At 41.1% G+C, this 21147-nt stretch overlaps 1 protein-coding gene across 1 annotated transcript in view; it reads right to left on the bottom strand.

Annotated features, from left to right (window-relative positions):
• The window catches only part of optc (opticin), a gene marked incomplete at both ends in the record, with an annotated part of 35316 nt that extends 14931 nt beyond the window's left edge, over positions 1-20385 (bottom strand). The window contains one exon of the mRNA XM_080547889.1: positions 20318-20385. Within this exon, the coding sequence (XP_080404015.1) occupies positions 20318-20385 (68 nt within the window). The remainder of the gene's footprint in view (positions 1-20317) is intronic.
• Between the last annotated feature and the right edge of the window lie 762 nt (positions 20386-21147).

The following is a 21147-nucleotide window of genomic DNA, read 5'->3' as shown; positions in this document are numbered from 1 at the left end:
AAGTTTTTTTTTTTTTTTTTTTTTATAACAGTAGCCTACATCATTATAAAAGGCCTCGTAAATCTGACTTCGCACAGGGCCTCGCATATCTCCCAAGCGGCCCTGTGTGTGTGTGTGTGTGTGTGTGTGTGTGTGTGTGTGTGTGTGTGTGTGTGTGTGTGCGTATGTGCGTGTGTGTGTGTGTGTGTGTGTGTGCGTGCATGACCAGTGCAAAAGGTCACCGCTTGCCACTGCTGTGTCACATATTGGTGTTCCCTCCAAATAAGAAAAATAATCTAATGGTTGGTGGTGGATTGCCTTATCAGCTTGCCTTATCAGATAGATAGGCAAAATCAAGTTTATTATAGCAGTTTATGGCAGTTAAGAGATGAATAGTGAAAATGGTTTAAATATCGGTTTATCTTAACAAGGACCAAGCAATGGGACCAACTCGTATTTTTCAAATATCATTAGACATTTTGCAGCCATTGTAGATCGTCAGTTCATTATCGGTTATTGATTTGAGTAATTGTTTATTTTTTCTGAAGAGTAGTTTAAGTAATTGCTTATATTTTTTTATAAAGAGTAGTCCAAACGCTTTCTACCTCAACCCGCAGGTTCCCTGACCAGTGCACACATAGAAGCCTTAATAATGCTTGATAACAAGTGCAAAGTTCCATATTATTCTTTAACCAAGCGAAAATGAGAGACAATACATTTTAGCAATGACAAAATGAATCTGTCCCATTTCTGCCACTCACCACACAGAACAGGGGAAAGATGTTATTTGGCTATAAGTTGCTCTCTACAAGCTGCATAGGTTCATCCAGTTATTTACAGCCAGCCTAAGAATTGTTTTACAGTCATGGTACTGTCATTATCAGTAATTAAGAAAAAAACAAGACCGTATTATTCACAATAATTGCGACAAAACATATTTTTTTGTGACATCCATGAGAAAACTATCATTTAAGATGAAGTACGTCTCAAGAGACCATAACCAAACCTTTATAAACCATGTATAGGCACGTGTGATATTTGCACAAAGTGCAAAGTGTGATATTTTACAGCATCTCTACATTTTTTCACTGTCAAAATGCGGTGGAGATTTATGTTTGTCTCTGAGCCTCAGATCCAGAGGTAACGTTGACCTGGAGGGTCCAATCTATCTACCGATCGATCCCAGTTGCTTTGGAGCCAAAGGGCCATTGTTGAGGTAAGAATGCCACTGGAATGTTTGCTTTGAAAGCTGACATGAATGTGTGATTCTGGGTCTGTTAGTGGCTGTCTGGTGCTTTAGAATCTCTCACAGAAACCAGACACCAACCAAGACAGGATTTAACAACATAAATCCCAAGTCGAAGACTACAGTAGGATATTAGGGTCAATAATATTCAATCAATTGTCTGCATTCATTAAGTCAATGTTCAATAATTAGACCAAATATACACCTTGTGACAATGATGGACTGTATATCGAATTGAATCATGAGATGAATCAACACAATGTCATATGACAACACCAGAAACCCACCACTTGAAGAAGCAGGGTCTCTATATAAAAAAAATCCTATTTTACCTATATTGTTTACAGGAATATCCAGTTGCCGATAACATTCGTAAAAATATCAAGACTGGAGTGAGAAGGCATTACACAAAAGCGGCAATCACCAGATGATGGGGTGCTAAAAATTATACACACAACATGACCGCTTTGTCCTCAAGCAGTTGAACCTGGGGGTCTACCCGACCCTAGAGCCTATGCCAAACATATGCCCAAAACATGTCTATAGTCATTACACACAACTTACCAGCCTCAGAAGTACTTCTTAATTCTAATCCCCCTCTCTCTTCTAAATAATGTTAGTCTGGCACATGGGGTTTACCTAACGCAGGAGCCAAGTCAGAGGCAAAAAAACAGGATCCCGAGAACCGAACAACTGCCCAAAACATGTCTATAGTCGTGACACACAACTTACCAGCTTCAGAAGTACTTTTCCTAATCCCCCTCTCTCTCCTAAAGAGCCCTTCCAGGGTTACCCGTAGTGTTGTGGACCCCTGTTGTTCAGTTGGCTACTGGAATGACACAGTCTTGAGAGAATTGGTCATTATCAGGAGAGGTAAGGGCTTGTTTGGGGGAAGGCGAGGTCATTTGCAGTCAATGTATACTCAGCTGGCACTAATACCCCTCTTCAACACACACTCCGATACACAGACAGACAGACAGACAGACAGACAGACAGACAGACAGACAGACACACACACACACACACACACACACACACACACACACAGAGAGACCTTACTAACTACCAAGCTGCTACTCTACTGTATTCTTAAACATTAGCGGCCATGAATTTGATTAACATCCCTTTCGTTGTCGAAACTCATATTTAAATAATTGCCCGCAAGGGGATGAATACAGTTGAATGGCACCGTTTTGTGTAAGCATGTAGGCCTAACGCTAGATAACCAGAGAATACAGAAACATGGCTGTGTTCACCATTGCAGAACTGTATCAGTACAGCCTATTCTGCTGAATGCACTGGAACATTTGAAAGGGTTTCAAAAGGCTTTGCATTTATGAACATGTGAACGTACATAAATTACAACACGGTGAACACTAAATTACAACACAAAACATTTCCCCTCCAGAGCAATGGAAACACTCCCTGAGAAGCTTCAGGGGAGGATATTGGGTCATATGAACATGATGTATGCCTCCCAAATGAGTCATGGAACCTGCGTTTAAATGACCCGTGAAGACTTTCAACATGTGTTGCGTGTGTGTGTATCAACAAGTCTATTTTATCTCATTCCCTCCCATAATAAATAACCATATTCCAATATTATCTCATATCAGGTAATGATCTATTTCTTATTTTGCCTTTCCTTTCCTTTCTTTTATATTTTGATTGCAAACAGAGGCTGTTTAATGTGTCTCTTGGAGATTTATGAGTCAAGTGGGTTTCCCACATATTTCATTCTTATGACTGTGCATCTGTCTCTCTCTTCAACAGAATGCTGTCCTCCTTTCCCAGGGTGGGTCTGCTTTTATGAAGACATACTATATACAGGACACACTTACTTGTGCACAAGCCCCAAGATGCACACCTTTAAAGTCACAATACTTTAAACCTGATGGTATATAAACTTCTATTTCAACAATGTCCACTTGCACTAGAAGCCCTGGGGTCTCCTTATTAATGACAGTAATCAGAATGAGGTCCGTACACAGTGGAATCATTGAATTAGATCAATACCATGCAAAAAACATCATTTTGTTTAGATCGTTTTAAATAGTGTATTTTAAAGAGCTTACATATTGAATATAACATATTGATATATAACATAATTGGTGTAACTGTACTCAGCCTAAAAAAAAGCAGTGGTAACGTCACGTGAAGTGCCAAAGCTTGACAGCAAGTAAAACAGAACAAAACTCTGAAGCAATAATGACATGCAATCAAATATAATTATATATGCAAGAAGGTCTACACCAGTCATTTGCTTTATGTTAAACAAATTGAGAGCATGAAATTGCTTCTTTTTTTTTTTTTTTGTGCAAATGCGTCAGTAAATTCCAAAGACAAATCTGTCAAATATCATCAAAACAAATATTAGGCTACTGTTGTCTCCTGGCTTATAACAAGCAATCCAGTTAAGGACAAAAGTATTCCAAATGTCTACATTCATCTCCCTGTGTGTAGATCAAGTCTTTATCATCAATCAGACACACATAGGCTACTGTAGCCTACATACACACAGGTGGAGAAAGATTAGGTCTAATAGACTGAGAGCAAAACTATGTTGCTGTGGAGTAAAACAGAGGTAATAAGCCTGCATTTTGACATAGAGGTGTGATGAAGGGTACGTGGTGTTTAGGTGCACTGCATAGGCTTCTATTCTCATGTGATGGCTTTGATCATGCAAATAACTGTTATTGTCTGTCTGCTATGTTGCTCATATCGCCATTACGGTTGAAGTGGGCAAGCCATTCATAATTGTAAGGTCAGTTTCGATTCTCACACACACACACACACACACACACACACACACACACACACACACACACACACACACACACACTGTACACACACCCAATTTTGGAATTGATCCGATTTGCAGCTGACATACATCTCTTCCATACATCTCATTAAACCGGACAGCTATTTCCTCTATCATTATGGGCTATTTTCCCCCATTCCTACTGTCCAGGATGACCATACAAGAAGTGATCCAGGACTAATTTACTTGAGAATATTCCCGAAGTTCCCTCTGATATTTCAGACGGACTCACTAAGAATTTTCTCTCAGTGTTTGTGTATCTATGTGCGCGTGTATGTGTGTGTGTGTGTGCGTGTGTGTGTGTGTGTGTGTGTGTGTGTGAGTGTGTGTGTGTGTGTGTGTGTGTGTGTGTGTGTGTGTGTGTGCGTGTGCGTGCGTGTGCGTGTGTGTCTGTGTGTGTGTGTGTGTGTGTGTGTGTGTGTGTGTGTGTGTGTGTGTGTGCGTGTGTGTGTGTGTGCGTGTGCGTGCGCGTGTGCGTGTGTGTCTGTGTTCGGATTAGCCATGAACTCAGCACCCTGGAGACAAAGTACCCTGGGAACAAGGCAGATTGATTGATTCAAACAAGTGGGCCAATAGGGTATTACAAGGAGAACGAGAGGGTGAAGGGAACTATGTAAAGTGTTACTGAGATTTACAGCAGTAAATGTACTGTTGATGGTCTTAGAGATGGAAAAGGAATGATCCAACTGGGGGCAACATCAACAAAGTTTGTACATTTACCATGCTGAATTCTGGAGCAAAGGGATTAACTGTTCTTAGTCTGAATGTTTGCATGCCATACTGGCATACCAACTTCAATTAATTTACAAATCTCTTATTGGCAGGTTCCCCAACAAACTTCTCTATGCCCCCACCAGCAACAGCAACCTGTGCTCTGACAGATACCGTATATCACCCTTGGCATTCCCAAACATTTCCTTTCATCAGAACCACTCTCTCTAGTTCTCTGCTGCCAGTGACTGGAATGGCCTCAAACTCCACTTCATTAACTAAACCCCTCAAGAAGATCTGTCACTTTGTGTTTTGTAGAATGTGTAAACTTGAATCACTTGATGTAATTGCTGTCTGCAGTCATCCAAATGTGTGCCATGCCAAATATTTTAAACATATTTCTTTTGTAATATCTTTACATTTTGTGCTGCAGCTCCGTCGGAAGAACAGCTAGTGAAATCAGACATAAACCTAAACGTAAGCCTTCTGCCTGCAGGACACGTCACTAGAGGTGGCCACTAACCTTAACTCTGACCACTGTGCATCTCTTCACTGAGTTATGGTTAAAACAAACACACACACACACACACACACACACACACACACACACACACACACACACACACTCCTTACTGACCCATTCCAGTGAATGTGCCAATTAAGCTCTGTTATCCTCCTTCACACATTCCTCCACTAAGTGCTTTGTACAGGCAAGCACAGGCCTTCGTAATAACGCCTAGGTACAGGGATAACAGAAGGGGAGACATTGAGGGAGAAGGAGAACTATTACACACTTTGAAATGAAGTTCTGTTTTCTGGTATATCTGGTATATCCATACAGAAAGTATGGATTGAAAAAAATGGAAAAATGAAAGTATGGATTGAAAAAATCAGGTGTAGTGCTGAGGCACAAATGTGTACATTTCAAGCCTGCAAACTGCGACACTTTAAATGAATGTGCAATAACACTATGTGCAATATGAAAACCCTAGTCGTCTTATCTGTACAGTATAGTATAGTGGATAGTGTACATAGCCTTTATTTATGTAAACCAGCTCCTTTCCCTTCTTTTTTTTTCTTCTTTTTTTTCCCCCCTAGCACCAGGGGAGCCACCCCTCCCAAATTTCGTTGTTTGGTACCTGTACTATATCAATGACAATAAAGACCATTCATTCATTCATTAATTCATTAATTCATTAATTCATTCATTCATTCAAAGTGGGTACTTCATAAAGTGGCATACATGTAATGAAACCAGGGGTAAAACACATTTTATTTGTTGTGGTTTCCACCCTACCCAGAGTCATACACTAACGGCAGTCTTCAACAGAGCTTGAAGTTGTGAATTCCTACTGTGTGTGTGTGTGTGTGTGTGTGTGTGTGTGTGATATTCTAGTAAACAAGACTTTTAAGGATTTCCCCTTTGCCTTTATAACCATGGGAACATAACGCTTACAAGGTACTATTTTTAATATGTCTGGGGGAGGGGGGAGGCATCAATAAACGTATTTCTTCTTCTTCCTCTCCCCTCGTTTCTGACAGATCCTCTGTGATGTGCTCTGGAACTCCAGTAAGTCTCTTAGACTAATGTTTACAAGCCAGCAGTGTATTTCTTCACTGTCCAACGCTTTTATGACCCTGCTGGAATCAAAGGAGGTAATAACACTATTAAGCTCCACATCATGTTTCTCTCACTCTGTGCACATTGGGTGGTATGTTTGGTGGTGGGGGTAATAATGGACAGCATGACTTATACTATTTGTCAGACTAAATGATGATACATTACTATTGCTAGTACTACTATTATTACTACTATTATTACTACTATTACTGAACCAGATTAACCTTCTACAATTAGGCACGGCAAGTTTATTTAGAGCACTTTATAGCAAGTTTATGTATTCCATACAGGGACAATTCAAAGTGCTTGACATTATTAAAATACAGCAAGAGGAGCATAGTAAGAAAATAGAAATTACAATGAATAAAAGCAAATATAAGAAGTAAATAGATAAACATTCAATAAGACAATCGTTTATGGATAAAAGACATTGATAGAAGTGTTTGTGTTTACTATTACTGCTTCTGTAAGTCCTCCACTACCAGAACAGTTCAGTTACACAAAATTATTGCCCGGAAAAAGTGCAAACCCTGTCTCCTCGGCACTCCAAACAGGCCAAATCAATTGCTTGCAGTATTTGAAAGAAAACAAATACTATTTCAACCAGATCTGTAAATTAATAATCTATACAACAGCGTTAGATTCATGCAGGGATGTGCACATGAGCAACACTTCAGGGAAACAGGTGAATAACTGTTGAATCTACTACCAGAAAGATGATACATATCTGGTACATATCATAACATCATACTTGCCACTTGCCATACACATTGCACAACAGAAAACAAACTAAGTAGATAAAACTATCCCATAAATCAGTCATTTGTTTGGCTGTGTGCGGTCGCTACATTTCAATGTTGCAATGCCCCCAATGTGTCTCTGCTGTCACGTAAGCTACTTGTTGTGACACAGACACAAATGACATATTGCATTGTGAATGAAGTGCAACATGTAGGCTAGCTTTTCCCCTTTGAAAATGTCACTAAATAACCATGCTAAATCATTACTTATTATTCTGCATTGGCAGTCAGTGTGTGCACCTGCCAAGACCCTGACTATCTGCCTGAATTTGCTTGTTTAGGACGTTCCTGGGCATCTTTCACTTGCTGTTTGTGTGTAGCTTGTGACTTGCGTGTGTGGCTCATTGGCTGCCGACGTACCGCCTGGGAGCTGCAAGCATTTCTCAGTTATGGAGAACTGAGAAAGCAGCTGAAGCCTTCGTCTGCAAATAAGTTTGTGACATGTATTCTAGTAAAACAAATGTGTACATTTCAAGCCTGCAAACTGCGACACTTTAAATGAATGTGCAATAACACTATGTGCAATATGACAACCCTAGGGTACCTAAGGTTGCATAGAAATAGGAAATGTTAGAATAGGTATAGCATAGCATAGAGTACAGCACAGTGTTTTATTTGTACAGTATAGCATAGTGGATAGTGTACATAGCCTTTATTTATGTAAACCAGCTCCTTTCCCTTCTTGTTTTTATTTCTTAGTTTTTTTTTTTTTTTTTTTCTTTCCTAGCACCAGGGGAGCCCCCCCCTCCCAAATTTCGTTGTTTGGTACCTGTACTATATCAATGACAATAAAGACCATTCATTCATTCATTCATTCATTCATTCATTCATTCAAATGTCCTGCTTGCCTGAGTTTTGTTCGGTGAATAATGGGATTTGGTTTACACTGCGAATGTGAATGTCACCGCTGGCTGGGTCATTTACCTGTTCAACATTTCTAAACTAAAGAATGACTGTCACTTGATTCCACACAGGTCCTTTTGCAAGTTTCAGGGTCATATAACTGATATTTCGCTGGATAAAAACGTTGAGTTACGGATTGTAACCCCCGGTTCTCTGAAGGCTCTCTGACATCGCATTATGGGATATGAAATTACAGTGGGAACGAATGCGTTACAGTGGTTAATACAGCCCAACATCTCAGCAGTGACTACCTCAATGCCTCTGAGAGGACCAAGCTATGGGACCAACTCCTATCGACTCTCATACCATCATCACACATCCTCTCACAGCGCAGAGAAGCGGGGGAAGGTAGGAAGGGTCTCTGAGAAGCTGAATGACAGGCCTCAGTTTTAAGCTTTTTGGGGCAGTCCCACTCATATTTTTTATTTTTGTATTGACAGATACATAGAGATGTAGACAGGAAGGATGGATGAGAGAGAGAGGAGGGATGACATGCAGGATATGTCCCCAGCCGGAATCGAACCGGGGACCCTGCCGTTACATGGTCAATGCTTAACCCGCTACGCCACCTAAGCGCCCCTCAGCCAGCCCCCACTCTTGCTCTCTGTCTTATCATATGGGCAGCAGGTGCCCGTCCTGAGGATAAGGTGTTTACCATGCTGATTGTGGGAATGGCACCAGCAGCTTAGCCTGAGACTAAACAAATCCTCCTGTGCAAATCAAACCAGCTTCTGAAACTGTCGTGTGGGAAACTGCTATCTGCAATGGATTACATCCTTGCCTAAACATAGTGGTACCACAAAAACAGTTTTGCTATCAAAGGATGGGAATTTATAAGTAACAGTACAAGGCATACATTCCAGCCTTGTTCTGGGACTAAAAGCCGATCAACATGGACAGCTCCACACAGGGGCGCACTAGCTGGGGGAGAGGTGGACCTGACTACCCAGGGCCCCAGCAGGGAGAGGGCCCTTGAAAATCCTGGAATTAACGTTTTGTTTTGTTTGTAATGTTCTTTATTTCGAATGAATTAGTGTCATAACTTATTTAAGTTTGTTGATTACATCAATTGAGAGAATGAACTTTGTGCCACAGTTCTCCCAAAATATTGGAAGATCTGTGAGACCCGTCTTGGCGCAAAATGGTTTAGTCCAGCATGCGGCTCTTTGACTTTACCTGTCTGTGTGCGGCTCTTCAATCTATTTGTTACGGTACATGTGGGAATACGGTACATGTGGTAAAACTAGGGTTAGGGTTCGGTGCTACGTCGATTTGGTACATGCTGGCATGTCTAACCCTAACCCTAATCCTATCCCTATCCCTAACCCTACTCCTAACCCTAACCCTAACCTTAACCGTAGCACCCTAGCACCTAACCCTAACCCTAGTTTTCCCACATGTACCGTGTTCCCACATGTACCGTAACATATTCATTAAAAGTCTGTGGCTCTCTCTCTGTGTCTCGATAGGCATCGTTTTGGTATGGCAATTTATGGCACTCACCAAACCTGGCTTTTTCCCCAGAAAATTAAATCTGAAACACATTTTGTCATTTTTGTGATTTTATCCACACAACGGTAACTCAAAATCCTCCCGGCTCTAGCCAGGCGCTAGTGGAGCGGGACATCAAGGTTTCTGCTCTAGCTAGTAGCCTTAATAGTTCCTCAATAAACAAGCCATGGAGTAACGTTCATGTTAAAAGCTTGTCCATAATCCTTGTTAATTCAGGTGGGTTAAACAAACTGTATAAACGCCATAATACTGTTGGTTCAAATTAATTAACAAGTCCATGTCATGTTGTGTTAATAGAAACATGTTCTAATATGTTATTTTAGAGAAGAACTGGACCTAACTTCACCCGCAATTGTGAAGCTAACTCTAACAAGCTAGTTAGCGAACGTTAAAGGGTACAACAGCTAGTTTAAGTATGTCAACCATGTCTCTATTCTCAATAACTTCTGTAATAATTGTACCAAATTGGGGCCAGTAACTATAACTTGTGTGGACGAGTGAATCGAGCTACAGCACTAACAGTTTAACCTTAAAGCCCAACAACATGGATAGATAACCAGCATGCTACAAGTTAACACAAGCATGACAGCTTCGTGGTCTCCACATGTCAATACGAAAGACACATCAAACTTTATTCGAGCGAGATAGCTAGTCTTGCATGTAATCTGCAATCAAGTGTCATGGGCTCAAAACACAAAATAATTTGCTCTGGTTGTTTTAAATTGCACAACGCTATTAGCTACAAGACATTCACAAAAAGCATTCTAAGATAAGTTACGAACACAGCGGTTGCTGTGGAGCCTCGGTGGCAGAAGGCTCCAAGTTTAACGTGTGGACAAAAACTATAATATGGTGATATTAGGAGGACTAAAAACCTGGGTAGGACTTTGGGGCACTGCCCTAAACTGGTGTAGATCCTACCTACAGGACAGAAGCTACTATGCCTCCATTGGCAACTTTGTGTCCGACAAAATTAAAATGACATTCGGGGTTCCCCAAGGATCAATCCTTGGCCCCCTTTTATTCAATCTCTACATGCTTCCATTGGGACACATCATAAAAAAGAACAACATTGCCTACCACAACTATCAGCCTACTATCACCTGAAAAACATAACAAGAATGAGAGGTTTCATGTCCAAACAAGACCTTGAAAAGCACATCCATGCATTTGTTTCAAGTAGACTTGATTATTGTAATGGCCTATCTAAAGGGGCTGTTCATGAATTGCAGCTCATCCAAAACACAGCTGTTATGGTGCTAACAAAAACAAATAACAGCAGTGGTTAGCTCGTTCCACCAGCGGGGTGCCAGGAGCCAGGACGGTGAAAAGCTGTGACCGGGCAGCGCAACTGCTGCATCCCCTAGAGGCAGTGGTGCCAGGCGGCCCGCAGAGGTGGAAGAGCGGAGTGAACGGCCAGGTGTTTGGGGGTGTTTGGAGGTGTTTGCAGGTCAAACATCTGCGTGAAGTAATGCAATTCATTAAATGAACAAGTTTGTTGTTCTTGGAGAGAAGTGGGCCTGGGTTGTCAAATAGATAACATATTACGTTAGCTACAAAGCTTTCTGGAAACTCACCGCGGGATGGAATGCAAATTGAACAGATGGTGTTGGCGGGTCTATCTATTTTATAAATACCATGAAAACCACCCTGCATTAATCATTCACAGTTATGATATTGTATCCTTTATATAAGGCCTAAAATAAACACTCAGTGTTTAATAGTTTTAATTTATCTTATTATTTGATATAGTATACAGTATCCTTATAGTATACAGTATCCTCAGAAAGATCCACCATGGCGGACTTTATGGGTTCTTGAGGCAAATGTGTTCCCCATGAGGGGAAGTTTCATACATTTTCATACAACAGGGTAGAAATGCCAGCATTGTGAAGTTACTTGATCTTCTATTTGTTATTATAGCGCCACCTATGGTCTAATTATGGTGATTATGTCTGGCATTGTTACTGATGCTCTCTAGTTGTGGCATGCAAAATAATAGCATTTTTGGTCAGGGACTTTTTGAGCTAACCCTAACCCAAAGCGGGGAAAATAATAGTATACCATCAATAACAATACTGTTCCTACTACTACTACTACTACTACTACTACTACTACTACTACTACTACTACTACTACTACTACTACTACTACTACTACTACTACTACTACTACTACTACTACTACTACTACTACTACTACTACTACTACTACTACTACTACTACTACTACTACTACTACTACTACTACTACTACTACTACTACTACTACTACTACTACTACTACTACTACTACTACTACTACTACTACTACTACTACTACTACTACTACTACTACTACTACTACTACTACTACTACAACATAGTAATAATAATAATAATAATAATAATGATAATAATAACATATACTATAGTATTATAGAAGGTGTTACTGTGTTACCTATTCTGAGTGTTTTACCGAACAGATTAATTTACAGTACATGGTTTGATAGTACTTCATGACTCCTCCACATACCTAAACATCTCTCCAAAGGAGTGAGAGGAGTGATTGCTTGGAAGTATCCCAACCTGAATCTTCTGGTATGGTACACACCACTCCATCACAAACACCATCAGTTAAAACCTCAGTGTTATAGCCACTTCCCAGAAGTAACGCTGCATTGCTGGTTAAGGATTGGTCATAGTGAATCATTATCTATGACCTGACTGGAGTTAGTCAACAATTCTAAGCCCTTTTCATATATACATAACATGGCAGAGTTGCCAGTCCTACGACCTCAAAAGCATCTGAAGTATGCAAAAGAAAATCTTGAGAAACCTGAAGCCTATTGGAACAATGTGCTTTGGACTGACGAAACCAAAATGTAACTATTTGGCCACAACCAAAGATGGTATATTTGGAGAAAAAAGGGTGAAGCATTTGTAGAGAAGAACACCTTGCCAACTGTTAAGCATGGAGGTGGATCCATTACGCTTTGGGGTTGTGTAGCAGCTGGGGGCTCAGGCAACATTGTGCGGGTAGAAGGAAGAATGGATTCCACCACATATCAAGACATTCTCTAGACTCTAGAGAATGTCTTGATATGTGGTGGAATCCATTCTTCAAACATTCTTCCATTCTTCAAACATTAGCCTCTAGAGTCTAGAGGCTAATGTTTGAAGGTCAGTCCAGAATTTTAAGTTGAAGAGAGGTTGACCCGAAGCATACCTCAAAATCAACCATGAAGTACCTCCAGGAAAGACGGATGAAGGTTTTGGAATGGCCATCACAGTCCCCAGACTTGAATATTATTGAAAATCTGTGGAGACATCTCAATCATGCCGTGCATGCAAGAAGGCCAACGAATATTTCTGAGCTAGAGGTGTTCTGCCAGGAAGAATGGGGAAAAAATTCCCAAAACAAGAATTGAAAGACTCTTAGCTGGCTACAGGAAGCGTTTGCAAGCTGTTATAGTAGCCCAAGGACGAGTAACAAAGTACTAGCTGACAGGGTTCCCAACCTTTTGCATAAGGCCTTTTTCCTTGTTTTATTATTTTTAAACTGTAAAAAGATTGCGCGATGCAGGACAGCAGTGGATGCTCCGTAATGCATCTACATCACTAAATGTACATTTGATAAGTAAGTAAGCTAGCTAACTATGATTGGAAATGATGTAGTATTAGTTGTGGAATTATATTTATCACTACTTTGGCTGATATGATGTGGGTTAACTGGCCTCCGTAACATTAGCGAAACAAACCACAAGTGAGAAACTACTCGCTGTGATTATGTATTATGTAAGTTAACTTGTTCCACATGAAAACGTCTTGCATCAGACATACGTAACCCCTTACGTGTCGGACCAGGCAATGTTCATGCTTCTGTTCACACCTAAGCCTTCCCTGTAAATTCCATTGAATCACACATGGTCCTGACCAGGGACATTGCCTGAGTGAATCTCCCTGTAAATTCAGTTCACACATGCCCCTTACCAGGTAAATTCCATGGAATACTGGGAAAGCTCTTATGTGTGAATGGGGTTATAGTGTATCTGTCCTGTGTGCATACCATAAAGTTAAACACAACCTGTCCCTCCCCATGATCCTTTCTTTCTTCTCTTTTTGAGGTAACAGCTATGTGGGCTTCACACAATAATAATAAAGAACTGCACCATGGAACATAGATAGCACAAAGAGTGACAGACCCTTGCTCTGACCTTTGTATTGCACTCCTAGGATGGCATCACTGCAGAAACCATGCGCTGGGATCAGAGAGAGGAGAGTTGGTAGTGCTGGCAGAGACCTCAAGGCCTTCAGCAGTGCCAGGGAGAAACCAACCCCATGAACGTTCCATCGGAAAGTTGGCACAAGCTGATGTTCATAACAGGTCAATATAATAATAGATAACATTTATGAAGGCCATTTTTAAAGAACTTTTATTTGAATTTAATGATGTTTCACTCTCCCAAAGAGCTTAATACACCACAGCCACTATCATGAAGTGACCTTAATAACTATCGACCTATCTCCGGGGTATTCTGTTTAGCTAAAATCCTGGAATCATTGGTGAATAACCAAATTAAAGCCTTTCTCTCTAACCACTCTGTTTTAAGTTTTAGATCTGTCAAAAGCATTGGATACGGTTGATCATTCTCTTCTTTTAAATAGACTAAACAGGGTTAGCTTTGATAGTAGTGCTTGCGGTTGGTTAGAGCTATTTATCTGATAGACACCAAAGTGTGAAAGTGAGGAGAGTTCCTGGTCGGAATTATTACCCATTACAAAAGGTGTTCCACAAGGGTCGATCCTGGGCCCTGTTTTATTCACTATATATACGTATTAATGACATTATGTTATCCCTGAGTGGTTGTCAAGCTCATGTGTACGCGGATGACACAATTATCTACTGCATTGCGAACTCTGTACAATCAGCTATTGACAATGTACAACTCTCATTTAATGCTCTGCAAGATGAGCTCATTGGCCTTAAGCTTGTACTCAATGCGAGCAAAACTACATTTATGGTGTTCTCTAGGGCCAGAGATATTGCTCAAAATAGTTTGCATATTTCGACTAGAAATGGGTCTGTCATAGAGAAGGTTACAGAATATAAATTGAAATATAAATAAAAACTTTTTCATTTAAATGTCATATAGACAAATCTTGCTTGTAAATTGAGACAAATTATTGGTTTCTTATACTGGAACAAAAACAATTTTCCAATGAAAGAGGGCTGTCGATGCAGTCTGGCTTACACTGAGGTTTCCCGCATACAGACTGCATTTGGAAAGTCAGACTTTCGTTATAATGCCCCTGCTGCCTGGAATGATCCTCAGCTCACACTGAAGATTAATGCACCTATATCCTATGGGAGATTTAGACATTTTATTGCTGATCTGCCTGCAACAGTTTGCAATTGTTTTTAGTCTTTTTCCCCATTATTCTGTACTTTATCTCTGTCTTTCTATTTTATTATGTGTATGTATGTTTACTGTGTAAACTGATTCTTTGATTTATCAATGTTTATTATTATCTTGTTGATAGGCCTGTAACAATTATTAAATAATCGTCTAATGGCGATTATTTGACGTGATCACGTTTCTTTCTCTTAACTGCGGTCAAAGCATTTTCTTCTTTTTTTAACGTTTCAGTTCATATTCATGGCCCTACTTTTGTTTGCATCCATCAAACACATTTCCAATGGATGTATGCGCATGTAGCGATAGAACAGTATAGCTATCCTATCAGAGGACACGTGCACGCATTGATTTACAGTCAGGGTTCGAGTTATAAGCTGATCTCTGTGGGGGTCTCCAAAATAACAGTGCGAAATGTTCTCATGCACGCGCGAATCATGCCCACACAGCGATGGGACTTACAAGTTTTAATTAGCTATAGGCATTAGCGGATTAAGGTGGTCAGTGGCCCTAGGCTACTCCTTTGTGTGAGGACCCCCCGCCCCCATACACAAGCCTCCCCCCTCCCCAAAATATACAACTCACGAGCACCCTGCACACACACCACTCATAATGCTTTACCATAAAACACTTAAACACTTTAATAACACAATAACACAACAGTGTTAATAATGCAAAGAATAAAAAAAAAAGTTCAGTGCATTCAGTTCTGTCTCTATTGCTCTCCTCTCCCGTTGTCTCTCTGTTACTGTCCTGTTGTCCGTCTCTCTGTTGCTCCCCTCAGCTCTAAATGACAGAAATGAATTAGCTAATTAGTTGGCATGTAAACATATAGTTAGGGTTGGGTACAGTTTGGGTTTTATTCGATACCGGTGACAAATCGATACTTTAAAAACGGTACTGGTACCGAAACATCATCCTCATCCTCATCCTCCTCCTCAAATACCAACATATCCTGACGCTACAGCTGCAGGCTACTCATTTCACCACATCAACAGCCCCACATGAAACAACAGCTATAAAAGCGATAGTCACATGTAATCTCGGCCAATAATTGTGTTATTTTTGCTATACAGAAGGAGCGAAAAATACATGTACACTAGGTTAGTAAAAAGTAAAAGCCACCTTACCTTTACGGAGACAAGATAGACCTGTTTGGTCTGTTTTCAGTAGGCTGCGGTCGCGGTCCTGGAACCCATGATGCTGACGTCCGATGTATTTTCTTTATCCAAGATTGGATGAACGGGAGAGGGTCAAAAAATGGCCTTTTTTTGGGCGGCATGGTAGCTACTGTATGTATATACTCCTGTATAGCTAATGAATGAATGTTTGCTTCTCAATAATAGGCTAGGTGCACGATCTCACTACTTCCTGAAAGGCAACTGGTATATGAACATATCCTGTCTCACTCTATTGGTTTAATTGATTAATCAGCTGTGCACTGTGTGTTCCAACGGTTTACCGCACAGCTGATTAATCAACCTTTTGCTGTTGCACAATATTCTACTGCGCCCCATGGTGTCTTGGTGGTGAAGTGCAGGCAGTCAAAGGCCTACTGTCATTCACAGGAGATTAATGGTGCGCGTAGCTCTTTTGGAAAACGTGTTTATTTTACAATATTTATAATATAAATTAAATAATATTCATTACATTGACATTTTGATCAAATAATAGTTGTGGTAATGTATTATTAGCGACCCCCACAGATTTTTGATTTTACTGCCTTCATGGGAGCTCAGAGAGTCTCAGACCATCTCTATGGGAGCTCAGCTCCCATTGGCTCCCACATAACTCGAACCCTGTTTACAGTTGATCAAGTACAGTAGCCTACATCAAGTCGGCTTTCGAGCGGTAAATGTCCAAACCGGATTCGGCAAACACAGTAGCCTACACGGTAGAAAGATGGAGCTTGTTCAGACAAAGTGACGTGTTACATCGCGAAAGAGATGTGGCCATTCAATAATAATGTAGTGAACGATGAACTGGTAGTGTAACTCGCCCCATGCGGGGGTCGAACCCCGATCTCCCGCATAACCGCCGGCCGCGCTAACCACAACACCAAGAGAGTTAACTCCCTTGGTGGAGCTGCTAATGGGCCTCATACAGGATCGTTACACTATCCTCACCGTTCGGGAGAGCGTGCCCTCACGCTTCACTATGTCAAGTCCCTCACGTGGGACACGGCTCTCCGATGGCCTTCCTTCCATCCCAACTTCCAGACACCAGTGTAGCGAACGGGAACTGGTAGTGTAACTCGCCCCATGCGGGGAGTCGAACCCCGACTTCCCGCATAACCGCCGGCCGCGCTAACCACAACACCAAGAGAACTCAGAACATCAATCAGAACTCTCTTGGTGTTGTGGTTAGCGCGGCCGGCGGTTATGCGGGAGGTCGGGGTTCGACTCCCCGCATGGGGCGAGTTACACTACCAGTTCCCGTTCGCTACAATAATAATATCATAATAATAACTTTTATTTGTATAGCACTTTTCCTGCAAACGTTGCAGCTCAAAGGCCTTAATACATTATTATTGAATTATTTTTCAATACAGTGGAGAAGCCAGCATTTAAGACATGCTGTACTCTTTTGATGGCCAATGCGAGTTGCCTAGTATGACTTACATCTGCAAAACTGCCATTCCAAATTTGTACGAGAAAGTGAAGGGTGACAAAATACGTTTTATGATAATAAAGAGGCATGGTTTACTTCATAGGTTGCTGTGTTATTACATTATCTGAGTCACATAACAGTGAAACGGTAAATGGATTACACTTATATAGTTATTCCAAAGAGCTTTACAATGGCCTCTCATTCAGGCCTGCTCATTGGGAGCAATTTGTCGGTCAGTGACAATTATTTCAGAGACAATGAAATGTCCAGAAAAATGTTGTATTGTTACAGGCCTACTTACTTGAATAATCTGTATGTCTCGAAGACATTGGAATTATTCTTTTTATTTATTTCTCAATTGTCCTTTCCAGAATAAATAAAGGTTTGAATGAATGAATGAATAATGTGCTCGACTGTAGAATATGCTCTCAAATGCAAACAGAACCGCAGGTCGTGTAAGCCTATTGAGAAAGTGTGTTTTGGCCCAACACAGGGTTGGATACAATCCTATGTGTCTGCTACAGTAGTAAACTGCCCTCTGAAGTCTGCTATAGGGACAGAGACTTGGCATGGAAAAAAGAAAGATGGGGAAATTACTCAAGGCACACTGGGGACAATAAATCCATAGTTACAAGGTAGATCTGTCAGTTTTCTATGAGGCCGTGGCTGTGATGGCTGTGAGTACGTGTCCAGATCGGAATTTACTAGACTGTGCATCAGGGCCCAATTGCTAACCCTATTTCTTTTACACATAATTCACCCATAACCTTAACAGTAAGCCTGACTGTAAGTTAACCCACATCCTCTTCGTCTTCAGCATTGAAGTCTCAAGAGACCATAGACTTGTTGTGTCTTGGTGTGTATGAAGATAGATTTGGGTCAAAACTCGCAAAGTTGTAGATTCAATTTGAGAACTTGTACAATAAATATTTGCACTTGTATCTTGAAATTTGCACTCGCAGACTCGACGTGTGAATTCCATTCACAGAATATATCCACAAACCGTTTACTTTTGAACTTGAATTCAGTTTTGCAGTACAACCACAAGTTACCGCTCACAACCTTTCAAATCTGACAATGCAAGTCCGAACCTTCACACCTTCCTCCAGGCGCCGGGGGGGGGGGGGGGGGTCATATTTTACCTACTAGTAGAGCCGCCTTGGGGGTCAAATAGACCCCATTTTTAGAATGTAAATCTTATATTTACACACAGAGATCACTAGAGGGTGCTTCTTTTTTTAGCCTGCTTCCTACACAGAAAAAAAATGCAAAACAGCTTTATACTCTCTTATCCTGAAGTGATTTTGAAAATGTAAGGATACTGGGTGGTAGAACGCACATATCTAGGAAAAGTCATGAAAGGAGGGTCCTGAAATTTGATAGAGTGCAAAGATAGAATTTTTTTCACCGATATGACTGTATGAAGCCTGCTGCTGATATCACCACAGTAGTGAATATGAATTTATTAAAATATGAACATATAACAATAAGTAGGGGCTATAAGTAGGGGCTAGTATGACCTACGCATTTAGTCGGTCAGCAATTTCTTGCCAAACCATTTCCCTCGCGGCAGAATTGCACTATTTTACATCGTATTTTTCGTCTTCATAAAGATCAATAAGTAGGACCGCTGCTCAATAAGTAGGACCGCTGCGCAGTCTAGTATCTTCATTTCGTCAATCGGCTCTTCTGGGCTCTTTATGCCCGCGAGCACGGGCCCAAATCAAGTATTTCCAAACCGGTCTTCTGTGAACACTGATGACACAAGGCTGATTCTCGTTCGAGGAATCACTTGAGGCTTGAATCCCAATCACGAGTTGCTTGAACGAGGCTTTTATTTTAATCGCGGATATACTAATCCAACTTACGTGGAATAGCCCCCTGGGGGGTTCAGCAAGGAGATCAGGGCCCTCTCAGTGGCTTTCAGCTCTCAGCTTTTTCCGTTTTCAGCAGAGGTTGAGAGGCAGGGAAAGGCTGATGCAGACCTGGTGGAGCAGGAAGTTGCTCTCCAGCAAGCACAACAAAACACTGCCCAGATGAAGAATCAGGATGGAGAACCTGCAGATGTTCCAGAAGGTAGAGGAAGAGAGAAGCACACTGTTGGAGGAAGCTGAAGACCTAATTGTGAGGGATAGTGAGAGAGAAGTTAAGCACTTTCGTGATGAAAGCAGTGTGTATTCTGTAAACCTGAGAACTCTGAGGGACAGAGACACAGACCGTCATAAAATTCATGACCAACACCAGTCTCCTATCCTTCTAAATCTTAAGGCCAATGCACACGGCGTGCGATTTTGTTGCACGACAACATTCGATTCTCAATTCTTTGAATTATTTCAATTGGTGTGAATGGAGAATCGAATGTTGTCGTGCGATAAAATCGCATCGCACGCCGTGTGCATTGTCTCATTCAAAACAATGGAATCGAATTTGGCGGTGCAACAAAATCGGGGCCATGTGCATTGGGCTTTACATTGCCAAGAAAATGATGTCACTGGCAAAGGAAAATTGGGACTTCAAATGTTTCTTGACACCATCTGGGAGTTGTGGACAAGGACCAGGTGGTCCAAAATTGCCCTGATTAACCAGGTCAGCAAACTGGAGACAGTGCCTGAGAGGAAGGACAGCTAATGTCAGACTGGTGAGTGCTGTTATTTTCTAGATGTGAGCTGACGGATTTATGTGTTCTCAATTGTAGATGAGATGAACCAAACAGACTCACCCGCCCTTAGCGTTATTAGTGGCCAGACAGGTGGAGTTGATGCATCTTGCCCGGTACACTATGGTCATGTTGAGATTAATCCAGTGACAAGAAGACGATCCACAGCACTAAAAAGGAAGCCTGATGGTGGGTCAAAGTGAGGTCAAGCTACCCCTAAGTTATGTTTTGTGTGAGCTAGGCCTTGCATTTGAAGTTGACACTTACTGTTAAACTCTTTGTTTCCAATAAATACACCAGAAAGCCTGGTTTTATAGTTTGCTTCTGTAATTGACTCATTTCACTCCTTTCTGCCAAACCCAAGAAGCCAAGAAAAAACCTCAAACCACAAGAGGGTGCCGTATGTCCAGTAAGCAACACAATGTTGTGTGCGTGGGTTTGTGTGAGGCTGTTGGATACATGAGACGACAACAACAACAACAAGACAGCGTGACCAGGAGCACAGCCACACATGGAGCACAGCCACACATGTACCTGCCCCCACTGAACAAGAAGAACAAGAAGAACAGCTGAAGTGAGACATGGTGCTATTTTGCTTACAGAGAAAATGTAGAGGGACAACCGATCGACCTCACCACGCCAGTGTGCAAAAACAGTGAGGCCCAATCCCACCCTATTCAAAGGGTCCAAACAGCAGCAGGTTAGCAAGCTAGTGGTAGACTTAATGAAATTGATTATTTGTTATGAGTTGATTGTTTTGGGCTACATTTTGAATAAATAATATAACTGGAAAGGCTGTAAATGAATATGGGGAAACAATATTACATTCACATAACTTCAGTAATTTGTATATCAAGATTGAAAGTTGTTGAGTATACGTTCGTAATTATTTA

This window comes from Nansenia antarctica, assembly GCF_963989245.1.
Source record: "Nansenia antarctica genome assembly, chromosome: 18".
Lineage (NCBI taxonomy): Eukaryota > Metazoa > Chordata > Actinopteri > Argentiniformes > Microstomatidae > Nansenia > Nansenia antarctica.
Note: the sequence above shows the minus strand (reverse complement) of the source record. Positions and strands in the feature narration are given on the sequence as shown.